A 23,617-nucleotide genomic window follows, 5' to 3' on the forward strand; every position below is an offset into this window, starting at 1 on the left:
GCACAACAGACGCTTGTTGCTTAGCAGTGGTTTTATGCTTGGGAAGAACTCTGGGCCGGGAAGGTAAGGCAAGGAATCGCGGGGGGGAGGGGGGAAATGAGGGTTCTTGTGTCCCTAACACTTGGGGTGAGCCTCGTGTCAGCTTCCACTTGGCTGGGGGGACCCCAGACGCCATAAATCCTCAATCCCATCAGCTGGTGCTGGCACTGTCTCCTCCTCAGCATTAATCAGTGGCTCTTTGGGGTGAGACAGCGTGCTGCCCCGGCTGCGGGGGGGGGGGGCATTTCCCTGGCAGAGGGTGGCTCGGGGTCAGATCTGTGATTTATTTTGGGAGCAGGGATGCCTCCAACCACCAGCACGGAGGATTTGGAGCTCCAGTTAGGGATTTACCAGTGGCTTTCCATCTGGGGTGGGGGCAAAAAGTCCTTAATCACCCCAGGGGGTAAAATTTGTCACCCTGGGGTGGCTGCGGGGAGGGGACACGTCCCCAGGCGGTTGTTTAATGCTGCTTTGCCCCATAGCAACCCTGGCATGCTCCACCCCAAAGCTTTTCCTGCCAGAGCAAACCCCTGGGCTTTAATGAGCTTAATGAGTATAGAGCTTAACGAAAGGGCTGGCTTACTCTCTCCGAGGAGCTCCTTTCCCTGGTGGGAGCCAGCACCATCCTGCCGGGGGGGGGACAGCACGGCAAAGTAAGCACATTTCCACCGATTTTGGGCATGGGGAAGCGCCGGGTACTGGTATTTTTTTTAATGTTTTCCTTGATTTTGCTCATTCCCCTCTCGCTCAGAGCCTTGTTGGTTGTTTATGTACAAAGCCCTGCTGGGCCGGGGGAATATTCGCTGATATTTTTTTTGGTGGTGGATGCTAAAACGTTGCTGTTCGCAGCCTCCCGGAGGCATTGGGACCCCCGAGGTGGCCAGGAAGAGGAGGGTCCCCGCTCTCGCCGTCACACAGTGAGGGGAAGGCCAAGATTTCAGGCTAATCCCGACCACGCATCCGCTTTCCGGCGACGAGCCGATACAGAGCCCCCAAAATCCCAGGAAAAGGGGCTTTGGGAGAAGGAGGCCACGGCAAGGGGGTGCAACGGGCTCGGCGGGCCCCCCCCCGGGGACCCCATGAGTGAAGCGGAGCCCACGGCGGAGGCTGTGGTTGAGGTGGGGGGGTCCCCCCTCCTGCAACGGGAACTGGCCACTGCTCTCGCGGGAGCGGCCACAGCGTGGCAAGGGCGGGGGGGCAGGGGGGGGGCCCATTGCAAATGGCACTTTGGCGGTGGGTTTTTGCAAGTGTCATGATCGCACGTTGGAAACCTGCAGCGGTTCTGCGATTGCAACTGTAAATCTGCACCGGTTTTGTGGTTGCAGCTGTAAATTTGTAGAGGTTTGGCGGCAGCAACAGTAAAACTGCAGGGGGGTTGTGAGAGCAACTGCAAAACTGTCGGGTTTGCAATTGCAGCTGCAAAACGGGGGGGTTGCAATTGCAGCTGCAAAACGGGGGGGGTTGCAGTTGTGCCTGGAAAACTGGGGGGGGGTTGCAGTTTTGCCTGGAAAACTGGGGGGGGGGTTGCAGTTGTGCCTGGAAAACTGGGGGGGGGTTGCAATTGCGTCTGCAAAACTGGGGGGGGGGGTTGCAATTGCGTCTGCAAAACTGGGGGGGGGGGGGTTGCAATTGCGTCTGCAAAACTGGCGGGGGGGGGGGGGGTTGCAATTGCGTCTGCAAAACTGGGGGGGGGGGGGTTGCAATTGCGTCTGCAAAACTGGGGGGGGGGGGGTTGCAATTGCGTCTGCAAAACTGGGGGGGGGGTTGCAATTGCGTCTGCAAAACGACAGCAGTTTTGCAGAAGCAACTTTAAAGTTGCAGTTTTGTGATTGCAGCCGCTACTCTGCAGCGGTTTTGGGACAGCAACTGCAAATCCGCAGCAGTTTTGGGACAGCAACTGCAAATCCGCAGCGCACTTGTGATCATAGTGACAAATTTGCGGTAGTTCTGTGATTGCAGCTATAAATCTGCAGTGGGTTTGTGATCACAAACACCAATTTGCAGCGGTCTTACACTTGCAACTATAATTCTGCACGTATAATTCTGTTTTGTGATGGCAACTGCAAATCTGCAGTGATTTTGCGACTGCAGCCGTGAATCTGTAGCAGCCTTGCAATCGCAAACAATTTGGTAGCCGTCTTGCAGTTGCTGCTGTGGATTTGCAGCAGTTTTGTGACTGCAACTATAAACCTGCAGTGCTTTTGCCGTCACAAATGCAGCTTTGCCTCGATTTTGTGATTGCAACTACAAAGCTGCAGTGTTCTTGCAATTGCAACTGTAATTCTGCAGCGGTCTTGCAATCGCAAACACAGATCTGCAGCCCTTGCAGTTGCATCTACAAAGTCGCAGAGTTTTTGCGATGGCGGCTGTAAATTTCCAGCGGTCTTGCGATTGCAGCTTCACATTCCAGCAGTTTTGCCACTGCAGACTGCATCGCTCAGCATGTCTGGGGTGCAGGGGATGCAGCGTTTGCAGCTGGGTGGGGGAAATGCTTTTCGTGGCCTTGGCCCAGCACGTGGGGAAGGCTCAGCCCAGCCCCCTTCCCTGCTGAAGGAACAAAGCAGCTTTTGGTAGCAAAAGGGCATCTTAGCTTCATCCCGGGGCCGGGTCCCCATCCCGGGGCCGGATCCCCATCCCGCTGTTTTTCCGGAGCTGCCCTGAGCCCCGTCCCCGTCCCGCAGCGGCCGTCGCGGGGGGCCATGTCCTCGCTGCTGTCCCTCCAGGAGGAGAACCGCATCCTGCAGCAGGAACTGTCGCGTGTGGAGGACTTGCTGGCTCAGAGCCGTGCAGAACGGGATGAGTTGGCCATCAAGTACAACGCCATCAGTGAGCGGGTGAGTCACCTGCTGGATTAACCCAAACCCACCCTTTTTAACCCCAAAACCAAGGTGATGCAAGCTGGAACCTTTGCATTCCCAATGCAATGCTCCGAGTGGGAGATGCTGCAGCATCTTGCAACGTGCTGATGCGATGGGGATTTCAGTGCCATGCGCCCGGCTTGTCCGGACCCGTCCTGGCTTGCCGGGGCTTGTCCTGTGGGATGCTCAAAGCACACCCATCCCTTTATCCCACTGCTTTTCAGGAAGCAGGACACACACACACACATCCCGTGGGCTTCTTTCAACTTTGCATCCCTTTACCGTGGCAACGGGGGAATTAAAAAGGCCTTTGGGCAGCAGCCAGATGCTGAATGTGGCTCCTGGGGAGACCCAAGTTGAGGGGCTGCTCGGATTTGGGGGGCAGCCCCTCTGTTTGTGCCTGGTTATTTACAAAAAAAAGCAAATATCAGGAAAATACCCCAAGGCGAATGGGCGCTGCTGTGCCCAAGGATCCTTTACCCATCAGCCAGCCCACTGCAAACTGGGATGGGGCTTTGCTGAACCCTCAGATTCCAAGTTGGAATATTTTTAACCCCCAAAATTTCCGAATCATCCCCTTCCTGTGCATGCAGAGACGGGGAGATGCAGAATTTGGGGAGATCTTAGCTTTGACTGTATGGGGGTTTGCTGTGGGACCAACCCAAAGCGATGGCTTTGGGATGGGACATTGCGAGTGAAGTCAGAGGATGCTCAGTGGGTGCTGAGGGGGATGTAGCAGCCCTGTGGGTGCAGGGGGGTGTTCCAGGATCTCCCCTATCCCCCCACCCCACTCCATCCCAGCTGGAGCAAACCCTGCGGCTGGAGACGGAGGTGAGCGGGACGCGGTGGAAAGCCGGAGCCTGGCGCAGCACAACATCGAGCTGCGGCGGCTGCTGGAGGAGGAACAAGCCGCCTACAAGCGCAAGCTGCAGGCGTACCAGGAGGGCCAGCAGCGGCAAGCCCAGCTGGTGCAGAAGCTCCAAGCCAAGGTAAAGCCTTCTGGGGGGACACAAGGACATTTTGGGCCCCCCCACTTGGTGTCACCCACCCCGTCCCCTCTGCGCAGTTGTTGCAGTATAAGAAGAAATGTGGAGAAGTGGAGCAGCAGCTGCTGGAGAAGGCAACGGAGCTGGAGCAGGAGAGGCTGACAGTAAGGGAGAGTTTTGGGGGTGTCCCCTGCCCTGCCCCCACCCCCAAACTGGGGTGGTGATGAGGGGGCTGATGTCCCTGCAGAGCCAGCTGGATGCAAGCAGCTCCCAGCCGGAGGAGGAGAGCAGCAATGAGCTGGAGAACGCCTTGATCCGGCTGGAAGAGGAGCAGCAGAGGTGAGCAGGAGTCCCCAGGGAGCTGCGGGACCCCCCCCGAGGTGACGCTGATGCTTCGGCCATGTGTGCCCCCCCCCCGTGACAGGAGCAGCAGCCTGGTGCAGGTGAATTCGATGCTGCGGGAGCAGCTGGAACAAGCCAACGTGGCCAACGCGGCGCTGAGCGAGGACATCCGCAAGCTGACGGCCGACTGGGCACGAGCGCGGGATGAGCTGGAGCAGCGGGAGGCAGAGTGGAGGCGCGAGGAGGAGGTCTGGGGGGGGGCCGCGATGCAGGGGGGGCTCAGGGATCCAGCAGGGAGCAGAACAGGGGGTCACAGGGAGAGGGATGCAAGTCAGGGGGATGTGGCACAGAAAGGGATGCAGGGAGGGATGCTGGGCTGTAGGAGATGTGGTGGGGAGAGGGATGCGAGGCAGAGGGACGTGGCATGGAAAGGGATGTGGGGAGGGATGCGGAGCCATGGGAGATGCTGCACAGAGAAGGATTTTGGGGTGCAGGGGGTGTGGCACATGATGGGAGGGTGATGCGAGGCCGAGGCTGTCCCCCCTCTCCCTGTCTGGCGGGTGGAAGGGAATGGGGGTGAGGGGCTGCTGGCTCTGGAGGACTGTGCGGGCATTCACCGAGATTTGGGGACCAGAGGGCAGAGGGATGGGAGGCCAGGGGAGGTGGGATGCTGCGCGGGGGGGGTGAGGCAGAGGACCTCGCAGCCCCCCTCCGGCAGCCGACGCGGCTCCATCCCGCTGGCAGTCCTTCAACACCTACTTCAGCAACGAGCACAGCCGGCTGCTGACTCTCTGGAGGCAGGTGGTGGCCTTCAGGCGTCACTTCGGGGAGATGAAAGCCACCACTGAGAGGTCAGGAGGGTCCCAGCGAGGCTCTTGGAGGATCCCCATGGACCACCGGCTCCCCAGGGCTGGCCTGGGGTCCGATCCTGTGTCTCCCAACTTATGCTGCAGGGATCTGTCGGAGCTGAGCCACGAGGCGTCGCGGACTGGCAGGGCTGCCCACGCCGCCTGCCTGCACCTGGCTGCCAACCTGCGGCTGGCTGAGAGCCAGGCGGGTGCCGTGCGGGAGAAGCAGGCGATGCGGCTGGCACAGCTGGAGGAACAGCTGGCGGCACGGGCACGGGACACCGACCTGGAGAAAGCCGCCCTCGGAGCCAGGTAAGGGGGGGTTTGGGGGGGGTCAGAGGGGGGTGGCTCTGGAGGGTCCTGCTGCTGCTGGGTGCTTTGGTGCAGGCTGGCGGAGCTGGTGGCAGCCCTGGAGCGCCTGCGGGCTGAGGATGAGGAGAAGGAGCAGGCGGTGCAGGCGCTGACCCTGCAGCTGCAAAACCTGGTAAGCGCAGGGCGTGATGAGGGTCAGGGTGGGATGCGTGCCGCGTCTGGGGGTGCAAAGATGGCCCGCGGTTCATGCCAAGCTGCAATGCACAGCGCACACCGTGATGTGATGCATGCCAAGCTGTGGTGCTCGGTGGGGCAGGATGCGTGCCAAGCTATGAGGCATGTCAGGGTGCAGTGCACGATGCACGTTGAGCCATGCTGCACGCTAGAGCGTGATGTATGATGCACACCAGGGTGCAACGCATGCAGGGGCACGATGCACACTGCGCAGAGGTGCGATGCATGATGCATGCCGGGGTGCAGCGCATGCTTGGATGCAAAGCGCTATGTATGCGGGGCTGGGCTGCACCGCAGGGGGTGATGAACGGGCTGTGCTGCAGCGCAGTGCATGCCAGGATCTGATGCTCAGCAGGGCATGATGCATGCTAAACTCTGCACAGCGGCGCGCCATGCACGACACACAGCGGGGTGCATTGCACGATGCACACCGGGGTATGATGCATGCCAGAGCATGATGCCTGATGCGTGCTGGGGCATGATGCATGCTGTGGTGCGACACGTGATGCGTGCTGGGGGGTGATGCATGCTGGGCTGCGATGCCCTGTGTGCGCTGGCCATGCCTGATGCTGTGCTGGGGGTTTGTAGGAGGCCTCACGCGCCCAGGAGCCATCGCTGGCAGAGGTGGAGACGTTGCGCTCGGAGGTGGAGCTGCTCCGTCAGACGCTGCAGGATATCACCCAGGTGCTGGGCACTCCCTGGTCCACCCCATGCCCTGTAGCCAGGAGAGTCCCCTCCCCGCCTCGGTTTCCCCCTTCCCCGCCTCCCTGCCTCAGTTGCCCCCTCCTTGCCTCGGTTTTCCCCCTCCCTGCCTCAGTTTCCCCCCAGTGACAGGGCAGACCCTCTCCTCGCAGGTGGTGCTGGCAGACGACCCCGAGCAGCCACCGCCACCCCGGGAGTCCTCCCCGTGTCCCTCCACGTCCCCTCGCCGCAGTCTCTCACCCAGCACTGCCACTGCCGCTGTGCACGCCGCCCTGCGCCACCGCCACCTCCAGCTGCAGGTGAGTGCCAGGGGGCTGTGGGGGGAGGAGGATGATGATGATGATGATGATGAAGTCTGACCCCCCCCACCTTTCCCCCGTCCCAGGATGCCCGCAGCCAGGCAGAGGCCAGCCAGGAGGTGGCTGGGAGCTTGCGGCGGGAGCTGGAGGACAGTGAGAAGAGGCTGAGGACCCTTGAGCGGCAGCTGGAGCAGCTCAGTGCCGAGGCTGGGGGCTGCCGGCGGGCGCAGGATGAGGCCCTGTGCGAGGTGGCCCGCCTGCGCGCCGAGGCTGAAGTCCTGCGCAGGTACCCACTGTCTGTCTGTGTGTCCGTCCCTGCGTGGCTGGCCCTGTGCTTGCATCCGTGTGTCCGTCTGTCCCTGTGTGTGCTGACCCATCCATCTGTCTGTCCGTCCAGCCCGGTGTGTCCCTGCACATCCATCCCTCTGCGTCCTGGCCAGTATGTCTCTCCGTCCATCCATCCCTTTTTATCTTTCCCTGTGTCCTGCTGCATGCCTGTCTGTCCCTGCGTATCCTGGCATGTCTGTCTGTCTGCCCCTTTGCATCTTTCCCTGTCTGGCCTGGTGTGTCCTCCCCTGTGCTTCTTGGCCTGTCTGTTTGTCCATCCCTCCATCCCTTTGCATCTCTCCCTGTGTGTTTCTGCATGTCCATCTGTCCCCGTGCATCAGCTTGTCTCTCTGTCCATCCATCCCCCTGGCCTGTCTGTCTGTCCATCCATCCCTGCGCACCCTTCCCTCTCTGTGCATCCATCCCTGGCTGTTTCACCCTGTCCGTTTGTCCGTGCACGCATCCCTGCACGTTAATCCCTGTGCATCCTGCCTGTCCATCTGTCTGTCCCTCCCTGCCTGGCTGTCCCTATCCATCTGTCCATCCATCCCTACACATTTATCCCTGTCCGTCATGCCGGCGCACGCACCTGTGAGCATCACCCTGTCCATCCACCCCTCCCCGTGTCTGTCTGTCTGTCTGTCTGGCAGGGACCGGCTGCGTGCGGAGGAGGCGCTGGCGGGGGAGCAGCAGCGGGCAGGTGCCCTGCAGCAGGAGCGGGCGCAGCTGCAGCGCTGGGGCGAGGGGCTGGAGGATGCCCGGGATGAGGCCGCCCGCGCCGCCGAGGCCGCCCGGCAGCAGCTGGAGCACAGGTGGGGGCACGGGGTTGGGGGGGGCACAGGGCTGGGGGGGCCATGGGTGGGTGCTGCAAGATAGTGGGTGCTGCATCATCCCCCTCCCCAAGCGGGTGCTGCAAAATTGCAGTAGGTCCCCTCCCACCTCCCCCCAAATCTGGGTGCTGCAATTCCCCCCCCCAGCTGGGTGCTGCACCCCCCCCACCACGTGGGTGCTGCAAAATCTCAGTGGGTCCCTCTGAAGCCCCCCCATATGGGTGTTGCCACCTCTTCCCCCTCCAAATTGGGTGCTGCAACTTCCTGCCACCAAGTGGGTGCTGCAAAACCTGCGTGGGTGTTGACCTGCCCCCCAGGGTCTCTCCCCGAGGTGGGCGCTGCCACCCCTCCAAAGGGTGGGGTGCAAATCTGCAGTGGGTGCTGCAAAACAGGGGGTGCTGCAGTGCCCCCCCACGTGGGTACCGCAACCCCCCCCTTCCCCGTGGGTGCCCCCATGGGTGCTGGCAGCCAGCAGCAGCTGGAGGAGCTGGAGGCGCAGCGGGCCAGGGCGCAGCAGGAGCTGCTGGAGGCGCGGGAGGCACTGAGCCGGGCCACACTGGAGGCCGAGGTGGCACGGGGTGAGCAGGAGGTGCTGACTGAGGCGCTGAGCAAGGTGGGTGCCCCCCTCCCCACCTCGTGGCCCCCAGCGGTGGGTGCACCCTCGTGCAGCAGGCTCGCTCCCATGCAGTGGGTGCAACCCGCAAGCAACAGGCTCAACCCATGCAGTGGGTGCAACCCCCTGCAGTGTGCAATTGCCACGCAGCGGGTGCAGCTCCAGCAGGCAGCGGGTGCAGCCTCATGCAGCGGGTGCAACCCCATGTAGTGGGTGCAACCCCATGCAGCAGGCTTAGCTTTGCCATAGGGCAGTGGGTGCAAGCCATAAGCAACAGGCTCAACCCCTGCAGCGGGGGCAACCCTGTGCGGCAGGTACAACCCCGTGCAGTGGGTGCAACCCCCTCCATGCAGTGGGTGCAACGCCCGTGCAGCAGGCTTACCCCTGCCACAAGGCAGCGGGTGCAACGCCATAAGGAACAGGCTCAACCCCATGCAGCGGGTGCTGCAGCGGTGCAGGCATGACGCAGAGTCCATCTGTTTTGCCCTGTCCGTTTGTCCGTGCACGCATCCCTGCACGTTAATCCCTGTGCATCCTGCCTGTCCATCTGTCTGTCCCTCCCTGCCTGGCTGTCCCTGTCCATCTGTCCATCCATCCCTACACATTTATCCCTGTCCGTCATGCCGGCGCACGCACCCGTGAGCATCACCCTGTCCATCCACCCCTCCCCGTGTCTGTCTGTGGTCACCCGGCAGGCGCAGGGGAGCTGTGGGGTGCTGGCAGCGGCGCAGCGGGCAGCGGCAGCCGAAGAGGCCCGGCTGCGGGATGCCCTGGCCAAGACAAGCGAGCTGGCGGCCGGGCTGGCACGGGAGAAGACGGAGCTGAGCCGGACCCTGGCACGGCTGGAAGAGGAGCGGGAGAGCGGCCGCATCCGGACACGGGAGCTGGGGCAGGAGCTGGCGCTGCTGCGGGGGCGGCTGGAGCAGGGGCGCCGGGCTGGGGCGGCCGAGCGGCAGGGGCTGGAGCGGGCACGCAGGGCGGCCGAGGAGGGCTGCCGGGGGCTGCGGGCAGAGCTGCGGGTGCTGCGGGGCCAGCAGCTGCGCCTGCGCCAGCACCTGGGGCAGGTGGGTGACTGGGAGGGCGCTTGGGGCAACTGGGAGGGATAGGGATGCTGCACGGGGCATCTGGGATGGGGCAGGAGGACAACGGGTGGAGGTGGGGGCATGCACAGGGTAATGGAGGGATGGGGAGGGTGCTCGGGGCAACTGGGAGGGGCGGAGAGGGTGCTTGGGGCAACTGGGAGGGGCGGAGAGGGTGCACGGGGCAACTGGGAGGGGTGGGGAAGGTGCTTGGGGCAACTGGGAGGGTGAAGAGGGTGCATGTGGCAACTGGGAGGGATGGGGAAGGTGCAGGAGGCAGTTGGGAGGAGGGGGAGCGTGCACAGGGTAACTGGGAGAGTGCGTGGGGCAATTGGTGGGGAAAAGTGTGTGCATGGGGCAACTGGGAGGGATGAGAAGCATGCACAATGCAACTGGGAGGGTGAAGAGGATGACTGGGAGGGATGGGGAGGGTACATAGGGGAACTGGGAGAAGTGGGGAGGGTGCATGAGGGAACTGGAAGGGCTGGGTCGGATGGACAAGCTAACTGGCAGGATGCTGGGGAGGCTGAGTGGGGCCACTGGGAGGCATGGAGAGGGTGCACAGGGTAACTGGGAGGATGCATAGACTAACTAACTGGGAGGACCGTGGTGGATGCATGGAGCAACTGGGAGGGTGCCTGGTGTCACTGGGAGGGCGGGTGGGTGCTGGGGCGGTGGGGTGCCGCCGACAGCCCGTACCCCGCAGGCGGCGCAGGAGCAGAGTGCAGCGGGTGAGGCGCTGGCGCAGGCTCGGGGGGAGCAGGAGCGGTTGCGGGGGGAGCTGCTGCGGCTCAGCCGGGCCCGCGAGGGGCTGGCCAAGGAGGGGGCCAGCCTGGCCGTCCAGCTCGCTGCCGCCCAGCGCCATGGCCAGGATCGGGCCCAGGAGGCGGCTGGGCTCAGGTGGGTGCTGGTGGTGGGGTGAGGTGTTGCCCCCACCCCGCACCCGGCGTTTGAGCATGGTGGGTGTTCGGGCAGGTCGGAGAAGGAGGGGCTGGAGAGCAGCGTCTTCCAGCTGCAGCAGCAGCTCGCCCAGCTCAGCACCCGCAACCAGCAGCTGGAGGCCGAGGGCCGGACCCTGCTCCAGGCCAAGGAGGTGCTGGAGGGTGAGGGGTCCTGGTCCCCGCTCCATCCCTGCCACCTCTGCCATCCCCACCCAGCCGTCCCTATAGCTCTCCGTCCCCATCCAGCCTCATCCTCCTTCTTGTCATCCCCATCCAGCCTCATCCCCATCTTGGTCTTCATCCTTATCCTCATCTTCATTCCTATCCCCGTCTCCATCCCCATCCATCCTCATCTTCATCCCTGTCTCCATCTTCATTTTCATCCCCCTGTCCATCCCCATCCTCATCCTTATCTTCATCCCCATCTTCATCCCTGTCTCCATCTTCATTTTCGTCTCCATCTTCATCCCCCCATCCCCGTCTCCATCTTCATCCCCCCATCCCCGTCTCCATCTTCATCCCCTCATCCCCGTCTCCATCTTCATCCCCCCATCCCCATCTCCATCTCCGTCTCCATCCCCCCCGTCTCCATCTCCGTCTCCATCCCCCCCGTCTCCATCTCCGTCTCCATCCCCCCGTCTCCATCCCCGTCTCCATCCCCCCGTCTCCATCCCTGTCTCCATCCCCCCCGTCTCCGTCCCCCCGTCTCCGTCTCCATCTACCTGCAACAGGGCCAGGACCAGCCCTCCTCTGCCACCGCATCCCCCCCCCCCCCCCTCACTCAACTTTGCTCTCCTTGGGGGTCCCCACTGATGGGGGGTCCCCGCAGCGGAGCTGGGTGCGGTGCGGCAGGAGCGGGAGCAGGAGCTGGAGGTGCGGCGGCAGGCAGTGGCGGCGGCCGAGACAGCGGCGGTGACGGTGGCCCTGCAGAGCGCCCGCGATGCGCACCAGGACGAGCTCGACCGCCTCCAGCGCGAGAAGGTAGGCATGGGGCGACACAGATTTTTGGGGTGCAGTACTGATTTTTGGGGTGCAATGGTGATTTATCTCTAGTGCAATGGTGATTGTTGGGGTGCCATGCTGATTTGGGGGGCGCGATGCTGATTGTTGGAGCGTGATGCTGATTTTTGGGGCACGATGTAGATTTTTGGGGGGTTCACTAGTGCTTCTGGGGGGAGCAGGAGGAGCTTGATGCCGAGCGGGGGCGGCTGGTGCGGGAGCAGGAGGAGCTGGCAGCTGAGCTGGCGGTGGTGCGGCAGCAGTGCGAGAGCGAGAAGCAGCAGGTGGGTGGCCCCAGTGTCCCCCCAGTCCCAGCTCTGGTGTCCCCCGCCCCCCCCGGCTGAGCCACGTGCCCCCCAGGCACTGGCGCTACAGGAGGAGGAGAGGGCGGCACTGGCGGAGACCCTGGGGGGGCTGCAGCAGAGCCTGGCCGAGGCCACGGCTGAGCTTGAGCAGCAGCGACGAGAGGTCAGCGGCCACCAGGAGAAGGAGCAGGTGTGTGTGGGGGGATGTCTTGGGACCCCCCCCCAGAATGGCACAGAGCCCTGTGTGGCCCCCATGGCAAGCCCCCATACCTGGGCATCCCCCCTTGTTGCAACCCCCGATGCCTAAGCATGCCTGGGCATCCCCCATGGCTCCCCCCCAGGTTGCAAACCCCCATGCCTGGGCATCCCCCATGGCCCCTCCATTGCAAACCCCCATGCCTGGGCATCCCCCATGGCCCCCCCATTGCAAACCCCCATGCCTCGGCATCCCCCATGGCCCCCCCATTGCAAACCCCCATGCCTGGGCATCCCCCATGGGCCCCCCATTGCAAACCCCCATGCCTGGGCATCCCCCATGCCCCGCCCCCCCTTCATTGCAAGCCCACATATGCCTGGGTGCAGCCCCCCACTGCAAGCCCCCCGTGCCTGGGCACCCCCCTATTGCAAACCCCAATGCCCAAGGCTCACCCCTGCCATTGCAAGGCCCACTCCACACCCCTCCAACCTGCAGTCCCCCTAGTGACCCCCTCCATTGCAGCCCCCCCCTCTCCCTATTGCAAGCCCCTGGTGATGGGGGGGGGGATGCTCGCCTGTGGTACCCAAGCATCCTTATCCCCATTCCTGCACCATCCCCATTGCAATCCCCCCCTGCTGGGACCCCTACGCTGCCCGGGGGTGGTGGTGGTGGGAACTCAGGGTGTCATGCCACACCCCCCCCCCAGAGCCTGGCAGCAGAACTGCGCAGCCTGCGGGTGCAGGCGGAGGAGACAGCGGTGGCCCACGAGCGGGAGGCGAAGACTCTCCGTGACCAAGTGATGGTGGCGGCCAAGCAGCGGGATGCTGCCCTGCGGGAGGTGAACACCCTCCCACCCCAGACACCTTCCCACCCCCCCAGATATCCCCCCTAACGCCAGGCACCCCGGCTGCAGGCGGAGGAGGCACGGGCGCAGCTGCGGCTGGTGGCGGAGGCACGGGCGGCGGGGCGGCGGGAGCTGCTGGAGGCGCAGCGGGAGGCCCGGGAGAGCCGGGAGGGCCGGGAGGCACAGCGGCGGCAGGTGCAGGAGGCACGCCGGGCGCTGGGAGACGAGGCCAGGGAGAAGGAGGCCCTGAGGCGCTCCAACGAGGAGCTGCGGGCTGCACTGCGGCGTGCCGAGGGCGAGCGCATCAGGTGAGGGTGGTGGTCAGGGTGATGCTCAGGATAGTGGGATGCCCAAGTTGGGAGATGCAGGGCAATGGGGTGATGCTTGGGACAAGGGGATGGGGTGATGCTGGGGGTTGGGGTGATGCTCAGGATAGTGGGATGCCCAAGTTGGGAGATGCAGGGAATGGGACGATACTCGAGGTTGGGGTTGTGCTCAGGATAATGGGATGCCGAAGTTGGGAGATGCAGGGGATGGGGCGATGCTCTAGATCAGGGCATGTGTGAGGCGGTGCGATATTTTGGGTGCTCAGGGCTGGGGTGATGGTCGGGCCAAGGGACTGCTCAAATTGGGGGATGCAGGGGATGGTGTGATGCCTTTGAAGGGCGATGCTCAGGATGGGGAGTTGCCCAAGCTGGGAGATGCTTGGGGCCAGTGCAATGCCCCCGGGGGGTGATGCCAGCCCCTTCTCCCCCCTCCCGCAGCCTGAAGCGTGCCAGTGAGGAGAAGGAGCAGCGGCTGGCACTGGTGGAGGATGGGCGGGCGGCGGCAGACCGGGAGGTGACGGAGCTGCGGGCAACCCTGCGGGAGCTGGAGCGTGCCCGCCTTGACGCCCGCCGTGAGCTGCAGGAGCTGCGCCGGCAGGTGAGGAGGAGGATGGTGGGGACCCTCCCACCCATTCAGGGTGCCCCCAAATCACCCTCATCTCCCTCTTGGGCAGGTGAAGGACTTGGACAGCGAGAACAGCAAGAGGAGCAAGGAGGTGGGTGACCTGCAGGCACGCGTGGCCCTGGAGGAGCAGCGGGAGGAGGAGAGCCGCCGCGAAGCCTTCGGCCTCAGGCAGAAGGTGGCAGAGAGCGAGGCTGGCACGGAGGCCGCCAGGAAGGAGGTGGGAGAGTCCCCAAGGGTTCCCAACACCCTGTTGCTCGGTGTCCCGCATCCCAAAGTGTCCCCAGCACCCCATAGCTTGGTACCCTGTGTATCTAGGTGTCCCTGTCCTCTCACCCTGTAGTTGGTGCCTGCTGTCCCCAAGCATCCCCGTCACCCCTGTAATTGGTATCCTGTGGCCCTGGGGTGTCCCCACTATTCTGTTGCTTGTTGCCATGCCCCTGGGTGTCCCTGTTGCCCCACTGCTCAGTCCCCTGTGTCCCTATTGCCCCCTGCTCTCTGCCCTGCATTCCTGGTGGTCCCTTGCACCCCCATTGCCCCCTTGCTCTGGGCCTGATGTCCCTGCTTGTCCCCATCACCCCACCACTCCATCCCCTGCATCCCTGGGGGGGTCCCCATACATTGTTGCTCCAGCCCTTGCATCCGCATCATGCCGTTTCTGTGTCCCCTGCATCCCTGGGAGTCCCAAGCTCCATCCTTGGGGGTCCCCCATCACCCCATTGCTCCATCCCCTGCATCCCTGGGGGTCCCCATCACACCATTGCTCCATCCCCTGCATCCCTGGGGGTCCCCATCACACCATTGCTCCATCCCCTGCATCCCTGGGGGTCCCCATCACACCATTGCTCCATCCCCTGCATCTCTGTTACCCCATTGCTCCATCCCCTGCATCCCTGGGGGTCCCCATCACCCCGTTGCTCCATCTTGCATTTCCATCACCCTGTGCTCCATCCCTTGCACTCCGTCACCCGCTCCGCACCCTGCACCTCACCCCTCCCCATCACCCCCTTCCCACCCAACCCCTCCCAGCTCCAGCACCTGCAGCGGCGGCTCTCAGAGGCGGAGGGCGAATTTCGGCAGCGAGAGAAGGACCTGGCCCGCAGCTTGGAGGAGGCTCGGGGCAATGAGAAAAAGCTGCTGGCTGATGCCCGCAACCTGCAGCTGAAGGTGGAGGCGGCGCGTGGGGAAGCGGCCGAGCTGAGCCTGCGCCTGAGCGCGGCCGAGGGTCGGGCACAGGGACTGGAAGCTGAGCTGGCCCGTGGCGAGGCACTGCGCCGCGCTGCTGAAACCCGCCTGGGAGGCCTCCAGTCCGCCCTGCGCCGTACCATGGGCATCGGCCGGGCACAGGCTGGCTCCCCGGGCAAGGGTGAGTCCTTGGGGACCCCTGGTGCCCCAGCCCGTGCTTAGGGGAAAGGGGTTCATCCTGCTGCAGTGCATCCCGCTGCTGTGCTCCAGCCCCTGCTTCCCTGGGGGTCCCCCAAGTCTCATTGCTCCATCTCTTGTATCCCCCATACCCCACTGCCTGCTCCAGCCCCTGCTTCCCTGGGGGTCCCCTATATCTCATTGCTCCATCTCTTGTATCCCCCATACCCCACTGCTCCACCCCCTGCTTCCCTGGGGGTCCCCTATATCTCATTGCTCCATCTCTTGTATCCCCCATACCCCACTGCTCCATCCTCTGCTTCCCTGGGGGTCCCCTATATCTCATTGCTCCATCCCTGGGGGTCCCCCATCACCTCATTACTCTGTCCCCTGCATCTTCATCACCCTGTGTGCCGTCCTTTGCACCCCATCACCCTGTTGCTGTATCCCCTCCATCCCTGGGGTCCCCCATCACCCCATTACTCCATTTCTTACATCCCCAGGGGGCCCCCGTGTCCCACGGGTGCATCCCACTGCAGCGCATCCCACTCCAGCTTCCGGTCCTCCCTTGGGTGCTGCGCCCCATTGTCCCCATGCCACCCACCCTGTTTGTCTCCATACAGGTGAGGGACCAGGGGGGTCGGGGAGCCCCAGCTCATCCCCGGACCCCGATGCAGCGGCTGAGCCCGAGGCGGTGCGGGCAGCCCTGCGGGAGTTCCTGCGCGAGCTGCAGGATGCGCAGCGGGAGCGGGTACACCTCCCCCTTCCCCTGCCCTCCCCCCATCCCCAAAAAGCCCCTTTCTCACCCCTTTTTCTCACCCCAGGAGGAGCTGCGGGTGCAGGTGGACACCCTGGGCCGGCAGCTGGAGGAGGTGGAGGAGGAGCGGGACAGTGCCAGTGCCCGGGCGCAGCAGCTCCAGAAGCTGGTGGCTGAGAGCGAGGAAGGTGATGGTTTTTTTGTGGGGAATCCCCCCCCAAATCGTGGGGTTTGGGGTGATTTGTCCCATGCTGGCGCCTCGCTGGCGAGCGGGAGCTTTTGGGGAAACAGGCATGGGGAGGGTGGCGATGCTGCTTGGGGCTGCAGCATGCTTGGTGGGATTTCCCCCATGCACGACCCCAAAATCCTGCTAAAATCAGTAAACCTCCCATGGACCCCAGTAAAACCCCTATGCATGCCCAGTAAACCCAGTAAAAGCCCCCACACATCGCCTGTAAACCCCAATAAAATGGGTAAAGCCCCTCTACGTCCCCTGTAAGCCCCAGTAAAACTGGTAAAAGCCCCTGTGCAGAGCCATAAATCCCAATGAAACTGGTAAAAGCCCCTGTGCAGAGCCATAAACCCCAGTGAAACTGGTAAAAGCCCCCGTGCATCGCCCGTGAACCCCAGTGAAACTGGTAAAAGCCCCTGTGCATCACTCGTGAACCCCAGTGAAACTGGTAAAAGCCCCCGTGCATCGCCCGTGAACCCCAGTGAAACTGGTAAAAGCCCCCGTGCATCACTCGTGAACCCCAGTGAAACTGGTAAAAGCCCCCGTGCATCGCCCGTGAACCCCAGTGAAACTGGTAAAAGCCCCCGTGCATCGCCCGTGAACCCCAGTGAAACTGGTAAAAGCCCCCGTGCATCGCCCGTGAACCCCATTAAAACTGGTAAACCTCCCCGTGCATCGCCCGTGAACCCCAGTAAAACTGGTAAATCCCCTGCGCATCCCCTGTAAACCCTAATAAAATTGATAAAAGACCCACGCATCCCCTGTACACCCAACTAAAACTGGTAGAACCCCTTGTGCACCCCCTGAAAACCCCAATAAAATTCCCATGCAACCACTGTAAACCCAACTAAAACTGGTAGAACCCTCTGTGCATCCCCTGTAAACCCCAATAAAATTGATAAAAGACCCATGCAACCACCTGTAAATCCCACTAAAACTGGTAGAACCCCCCTGTGCAGCCTTCATAAATCCCAGTAAAATGGTAAAACCTCTTTGCATCCCTCATCGACCCGAGTAACGCTGGAACTCCCCTGTGCATCCCCCATGGATGCTCTGGGGAGGTGGGTGACAATGGGGTGGCTCTGGCAGGGCGTCGCAGCACGGAGCTGAGCAGCACCCAGGCCACACTGCTGCTGCAGGAGGAGACGCTGCGGCGGGGCGAGCGGGAGCGGCGGGCGCTGCGGGAGAAGGTGGCGACGCTGGAACGGAGCCTGCATGCCACCGAGGGCGAATGCCGAGCCGCCCAGGTGGGCATCGCCATGGGGGTGGGGGGGCCGCATCCTGCCCCTCTCCTGCTGTGTGCCAGCCACCCCGTGCCTTGCAGGAGAGGCTGAGCGCGGTGAGAGCCAGCGAGGCCGAGCTGCAGGATGCCAAGCGGCGGCTGGAGGTGGCGGAGAGCCGGAGCACCCGGCTGGAGCTGCAGCAGCGGGTGCTGGAGGGCGAGCTGCAGCGGGCACGGCTGGCCCTGGGCGAGCGGCAAGCGGAGGCACGGGCGATGCAGGACCGTGCTGAGCTGCTCCAGAAACAAGTATCCACGCTAATTCTTCCAAATCCCCATTGGACAGATAATTTTTTTTTTTTTTTTTGGTAATGCTTATATTTAATTTTGCTATGGTTTGGGGTCTAGCTGGCGGAGAGCGAGCAGCGCGCCGGAGCTTTGCAGCTGGCGATGGAGCGGTTGAGCGCGGTGCTGGCGGAGAGTGGCTCAAAGGACGATGCACCGAGCACGGCAGCGTTGGCCGATGTCCCCGTGGTCCATGAGCAGCTGCTGCAGCTCCAGAACGCCCTGGCTGCTGGCGAGCTGGACCGGCGGGCGCTGCAGGTGGGAGTGGACACCCTGGGGTGGGGTGACACCAGGGTGTCTTGGCGTAGGGGTCACTGGGGGGGTCCCCTCCATGCCAGGAGGGGCTGGAGGTGGCACGGCAGGCGCTGGCGGAGGCGCGGGAAGAGAAGGGAGCGTTGCGGGAGCAGCTGCAGGGATTGCGGGAGGAGCAGGAGGTGCTGCAGCGGAGCAAGGAGGAGCTGGAGGCGCAGGTCCGGCAGCAGCAGGAGGTGAGCGGGGGTGGCTGCACCCCACATGCGCCATCCTTTGCCCCCATGCAGCACCCTGCACCCTCTTGCATGCCCCATGTAGCACTCTATTGCCCCCTCCCCTGCATCCCATTACACCCTATTGCCCCCATATAGCACCAGCACCCTTCTGCCCCCCCCAGCACCCTGCTGCCTGCATGCGCCCCATGCAACATCCTGCACCCTCTTGCCCCTCTGCATCCCCTGCACCCTTTCCCACCCCCCTACAGCTCCTTATTGCCCCCTTATAACACCAGCGCCCTTCTGGCCCCCTGCCAGCACCCTATTGCACCCTCTGCCCCCGCTCCCAGCACCCTATTGACCCCGTGTAGCACCCTACACCCTCTTGCCCCCCCTCCAGCACCCACACTGCACCAAGCACCCTACTGACACCCCAGCGCCCTACTGCCCCCCTGTAGCATGCTCTTGCCCCCTCAGCATGCTACTGACCCCATGCAGCACCAGCACCCTACTGACCCCTTGTAGCACCCTCTTACCCCCCCCAGCACCCTGTTGACCCCATGAAGCACCAAGCACCCTCTTGCCCTCCCAGCACCCTACTGACCCCATGCAGCACCAAGCACCCTCTTGCCCCCCTGTACCACTCCCTTGCCGCCCCCCAGCACCCCTTACCCCACCGTGGCGGGGGCCCTGGCTGACCCCCGGTGCAGGCGCTGCGGCAGCAGCAGCAGCAGCACGGGGGGCTGCAGCAGCGGGTGGGCAGCCTGCAGCGCGCCCTGGCCCGCACGCAGGGCGAGAGGCGGGAGGCCGAACGCGTCGCCCTGCGCCTGGAGAAGGACAGGAGCGCCCTGAGGAGGACCCTGGAGAAGGTGAGGCCGCGGGCAGCACCCTTGGGGGCCGCGGGGGCTGGCACCCAGCGCAGCAGGAGGCAGCACTGGGGGTGCAGGTTGAGCGTAAAGCCCCGAGCCCGGCTCAGCTATAGGGTGTTTATACATATCTTGCACGCTGTTCCGCTACGCGTAAGGTCTATGGCACTTAAAATATATATATTTGCATATAAATATATACAATAGAGTATTTTTTTAATCTGCTGTATTTTTATATTTATTTTCTGCTGTATTTTATATGTAAAATAGAGATAAAATAGATCTGCTATATTTTTATTTATAGCCTGCTGTATTTTATAGGTACTATATATTATTATCTGCTGTATTTTATAGATATATATATTACCTGCTGTACTTTTTTTATGTTATCTTACCTGCTGTATTACATATGGCACATATACATTATTTGCTATATTTTATATGTAAGATATATATAACCTGCTATAGTTTTTATATATTATCTGTTATATTTCATATGTGCTCTCTCTATGCCATATTTTATATGTAAGACACATATATTGCCTGCTATATTTTTTATATATTATATCTGCTGCATTTCATATGTGCTTTCTCTATATGCCATATTTTATATGTAAAATATATATATTACCTGTTATGGTTTTTATATATAGCACCTATAAAATATAGCAGGTAATATCTTACGTATAAAAAATAGTGAATATTTATGTTACCTGCTGTACTTTTTATATATGTTATCTGTTATACTTTGTGCTCTCTATATATGCTATACTTTATATGTAATATATATTACCTGCAATAGGTTTTATATATAGCACATACACAATATAGCAGATATGTTTGCTATATTTTATATGTTATACGTATATACACTAGCTGCTATAGGTTTTATATATAGTATGTATACAATATAGCAGATAATGTTTGCTATATTTTATATGTAATATATATACTAGCTGCTATAGGCTTTATGTGTAGCACATCTAAGATACAGCAGATAGGTTTTATATATAGCACATATAAATATATTATCACAGGTAATATATATTTTACATATAAAATACAGCAAATATATGTATTATCTGTATATACGTATTCTAAAAATATACATTTTATATGTAATATGTGTATTGCGTATATACCTATATACACACATATGTTACTTGCTATAGGTTTTAGATATATAATCTGCTACATTTTATAGGTAAAATGTGTATTTTTTTCTGCTGCTAGAATTATTCTGTATGTCACCTGCTATATGTTACAGGCGCTATATGCATTATACGCTGTATACCTGTAATATATATGTCTGTAACCTGTGATGCTGGGCACGTGGCACTGTGTGTGGCGTCGTGGTGCCATCCCATCCCATCCCTGTATCCCCATCCCGCAGGCGGAGCGGGAGGCGCTGCGGGCGCGGGAGGACTCGCTGCGGCTGGAGGCGCAGAAGGGCGGCCTGGCTCGTGCCCTGGGCACGGCGGAGCGGGAGCTGGCGCGGGCACGGCAGCGCATCCAGCTGCTGCAGGTGGGTGCTGGGGGCGGGGGGGGGGGGCACCCCGGGGTGCTGCCTGCTCGCTGCACCCTTCGCTTGGCAGCAGGAGGGTGCTGGGGTGCTCCGGGGGCTCGTCCCAGCTTGCTTGGAGGGTTGTACTGGGAGTGTGCTGGGCTCTTTTTGGGGTGCTTCCCATCTCAGAAGGATGCTTGCACTGGGATGGTGCTGGCCTCATCCCAGTTTGGAAGGATGCTGGTGTTTGCACGGGGATGGTGCTGGCCTCATCCCAGTTTGGAAGGATGCTGGTGCTTGCACTGGGGCAGGGCTGGGCTCATCCCAGTTTGGAAAGATGCTGGTGTTTTGTACTGGGATGGTGCTGGGCTCCTGCGGGCACCCCTCCCAGTGCAGGGCCCACCAGTGACCAGCTGTGGGATGACTGGCACCCCTGGGCAGGCACCGGCACCGCAGCCCCCGTCGCCCCTGAGCCCCGCGCCCACCGCGGCGCTGCAGCGGGAGCTGGACCGCCTGCGCATCACCCAGCCAGCGCCGCAGCATCGCCACCGTGGCCTGGAGGAGCAGGTGAGGGGGCGGGGACACGGGGGCACGGGCCATGTCCCCTCCTTGTTGCGACCCCCATCTCCCCCCCCTTGCAGATGGCGCTGCTGAAGGGGCAGGAGCTGCACCGTCACCCCAGCACCATCTAGCCCGCCCTCCCCGAGACCAGCACAACTCAGCTCACGGGTGGGGGTCAGTGGCCCCAGCCCCCCGCCTCAACAAACACATCGATTTTCACCTCATCATTCCCTTTTCTCAAGCAAAACCGTGCACTTTACCAATGAGATGATGCCACTCGTGTATTTTCAGGATAGGTTGGGACCTGAGGGGAAGTTTTTCCCATTTTTCTATTGCGATTTTTAACAAAAAGTTTGGAAATACTGATTTTTTTAGCCCCAGGAGAACCCTGTATATATTCCACTTGATTTATCGTGATGCTCCTCCCGCCTCACAACCTCGACACTCATTTTTCCCTTTTTTCTACAAAAACACACCTGCTCTAGGGCGGTGGTTTTTGGGGTGGGGGGTGTTTTGGGGATGCCCAAATGGCTGTCTGCTGGGGCGCAAGGCTTGATTCAGGTCCCTAAATGATAGCAAATTAATAATAAATAATAACAAATTAATAATAAATAACAGCAATCAACAGTAAATAGCAAGGAATAAATATTAAGAAATACTAATAAATAAATTATTTTTATTATTATTAGCACCGGGGCCATGAAGCAGCACCGTGCTGGGGTGCCACTGCCCTCCCACGTGCTCCCCAGCCCGTGAACTGGGAAGCCCACCCCGGGCAACTTTCTGTAAGGGAATTGGAAAAATGTAAGGACCACGCGCTGCATCCACACTCTCTAAGAGAGGGGTATGCTATAGGGCTGTAGATAAGAGAATTGCAGCCTCTGTAAGAGCTACATGCTATAAAAAGAGAGCTGCCCCCTGTGTAAAGGTATACACCTTATAGAGCTGCCCCCTATATATGAGCAGGTGCAATATAAAGAGGGCTGCACGCTATCTGGGTTGCACGCTATAGAAGAGAACTACATGCTGAAAGAGCTCGAGGCTGCACACGTGGTGTAAGAGAGCAGCACAGTATATAAAAGAACTATATCCTATATGACCTGCACACTATATAAGCAAGCTCCACCCCATATAAGAACTAGATACCGAGAGCTGCATGCTATAGGGGTTGCACACTATACAAGAGAACCACGTGCTATATGGGAGCTACACCCAGAGCTGTATATGCGATATAGGTGCTGCATAAGAGCTGCATGCTATAGGGAGGAGCTGAATGCTGTACATGCCAGCTGCACAGTATGTAAGAGAACTGTATCCTATATGGGCTACATGCTGCGTAAGGGAACTGCACGCTACATGCTGTATGAGAACTAGATACTGACAGGTACATCCTATATGAGCTACATGCTATATAAGAGAACGGATATATATATATATAATATATATATATATAAGCAACATGCTATATAAGAGTGCTGTTCACTATATACGACCACAACACAATTCCCTGTGAGGGACCTGGAGAAACTCCCCACGCCGAACCCCTAAAGCCCAAACTATTTTCTATAAGTGACCCAGACCCCAACCCTCTTTCTATAGGGGAACCTGAGCCCTAAACACTGCAGAGCCCCCTCCTCCCCCCTTTTCTATAGGGGAACCAGGCAACACCCCAGCATCAACCCTCCAAACCACAGAGCAGCTTCTGTGAGACTCAGAAACGTGCCCCAAACGCCTCTATACAGCACTTTTTTCTATAAGACACCCCCCCCAAACTAAGCCCCCCCCAAGCTGCACTATTTCCCCCAACTACTCCAAAATCAGCTATTTTACAAGCCCCAAAACACCCTGAAAACACCCCAAAACCATCATCCACAGCCCTTCCTCCTGTGCACGGGGCTGGATGGCTGGGAATCACTTAAATCAGCAGCAACACCCCCCCCAAAGTTAGACCCTTCCCAAAAAATCAGCCCCCCTCCAAAGAAATCTGAAATCTTCCCCAAAAGTCAGAAATCCACCAAAAAATCAGAACCCACTCCCCCAAAAAGTCAGAAAGCCCCCAAAGAAATCAGAAGTCTTCCCCCCAAAAAATCACAAATCCATCAAAAAATCAGAACGTCATCCCCCAAAAAGGCAAAAAGCCCCCTCCAAATTAGACCCTCCCCCAAAAATCAGCCCCCCCTCCAAGAAATCAGAAGTCCTCCCCCAAAAAATCAGAACCCCCGCCCAAAAAAGGCAGAAAGCCCCCCCAATTAGCCCCTCCCCAAATAATCAGCCCCTTCCCAAAGAAATCAGAAATCCTCCCCCAAAAATCAGAAATCCACCAAAAAATCAGAACCCCCTCCCCCAAAAGGTCAGAACCCCCCCCAAGAAATTAGACCCTCCCCAAAGAAATCAGAAGTCTTCCCCCAAAAAATCAGAAATCCATCAAAAAATCAGAACGTCATCCCCCAAAAAGGCAGAAAGCCCCCTCCAAATTAGACCCTCCCCAAATAATCAGCTCCCCTCCAAGAAATCAGAAGTCCTCCCCCAAAAATCAGAAATCCACCAAAAAATCAGAACCCGCTCCCCCAAAAAAGGCAGAAAGCCCCCCCCCAAAAATCAG

The 23,617-nt window shown here is 60.0% G+C and overlaps 1 protein-coding gene across 1 annotated transcript; it reads left to right on the forward strand.

The window, feature by feature from the left end:
* The first annotated feature begins 113 nt into the window (after positions 1–113).
* Positions 114–23,142, forward strand: CROCC (ciliary rootlet coiled-coil, rootletin). Its single transcript, XM_055799208.1, is given in 37 exon segments — positions 114–692; positions 889–1,157; positions 2,721–2,873; positions 3,699–3,725; positions 3,728–3,886; positions 3,964–4,047; positions 4,131–4,222; positions 4,308–4,473; positions 4,970–5,076; positions 5,179–5,385; positions 5,461–5,557; positions 6,208–6,303; positions 6,474–6,620; positions 6,707–6,906; positions 7,598–7,759; positions 8,246–8,390; positions 9,086–9,454; positions 10,176–10,369; positions 10,445–10,572; positions 11,240–11,391; positions 11,592–11,693; positions 11,770–11,904; positions 12,617–12,748; positions 12,824–13,062; positions 13,519–13,678; positions 13,755–13,922; positions 14,732–15,068; positions 15,688–15,815; positions 15,889–16,009; positions 17,143–17,300; positions 17,378–17,581; positions 17,681–17,875; positions 17,956–18,105; positions 18,795–18,953; positions 20,344–20,475; positions 20,851–21,021; positions 21,096–23,142. Coding segments are annotated over 36 exon segments (5,466 nt in total). The 5' UTR covers positions 114–692; positions 889–1,118; the 3' UTR covers positions 21,147–23,142.
* The last annotated feature ends 475 nt before the right edge of the window (positions 23,143–23,617 follow it).

The sequence above is a fragment of the Falco peregrinus genome, chromosome 3 (assembly GCF_023634155.1).
Source record: "Falco peregrinus isolate bFalPer1 chromosome 3, bFalPer1.pri, whole genome shotgun sequence".
NCBI lineage: Eukaryota > Metazoa > Chordata > Aves > Falconiformes > Falconidae > Falco > Falco peregrinus.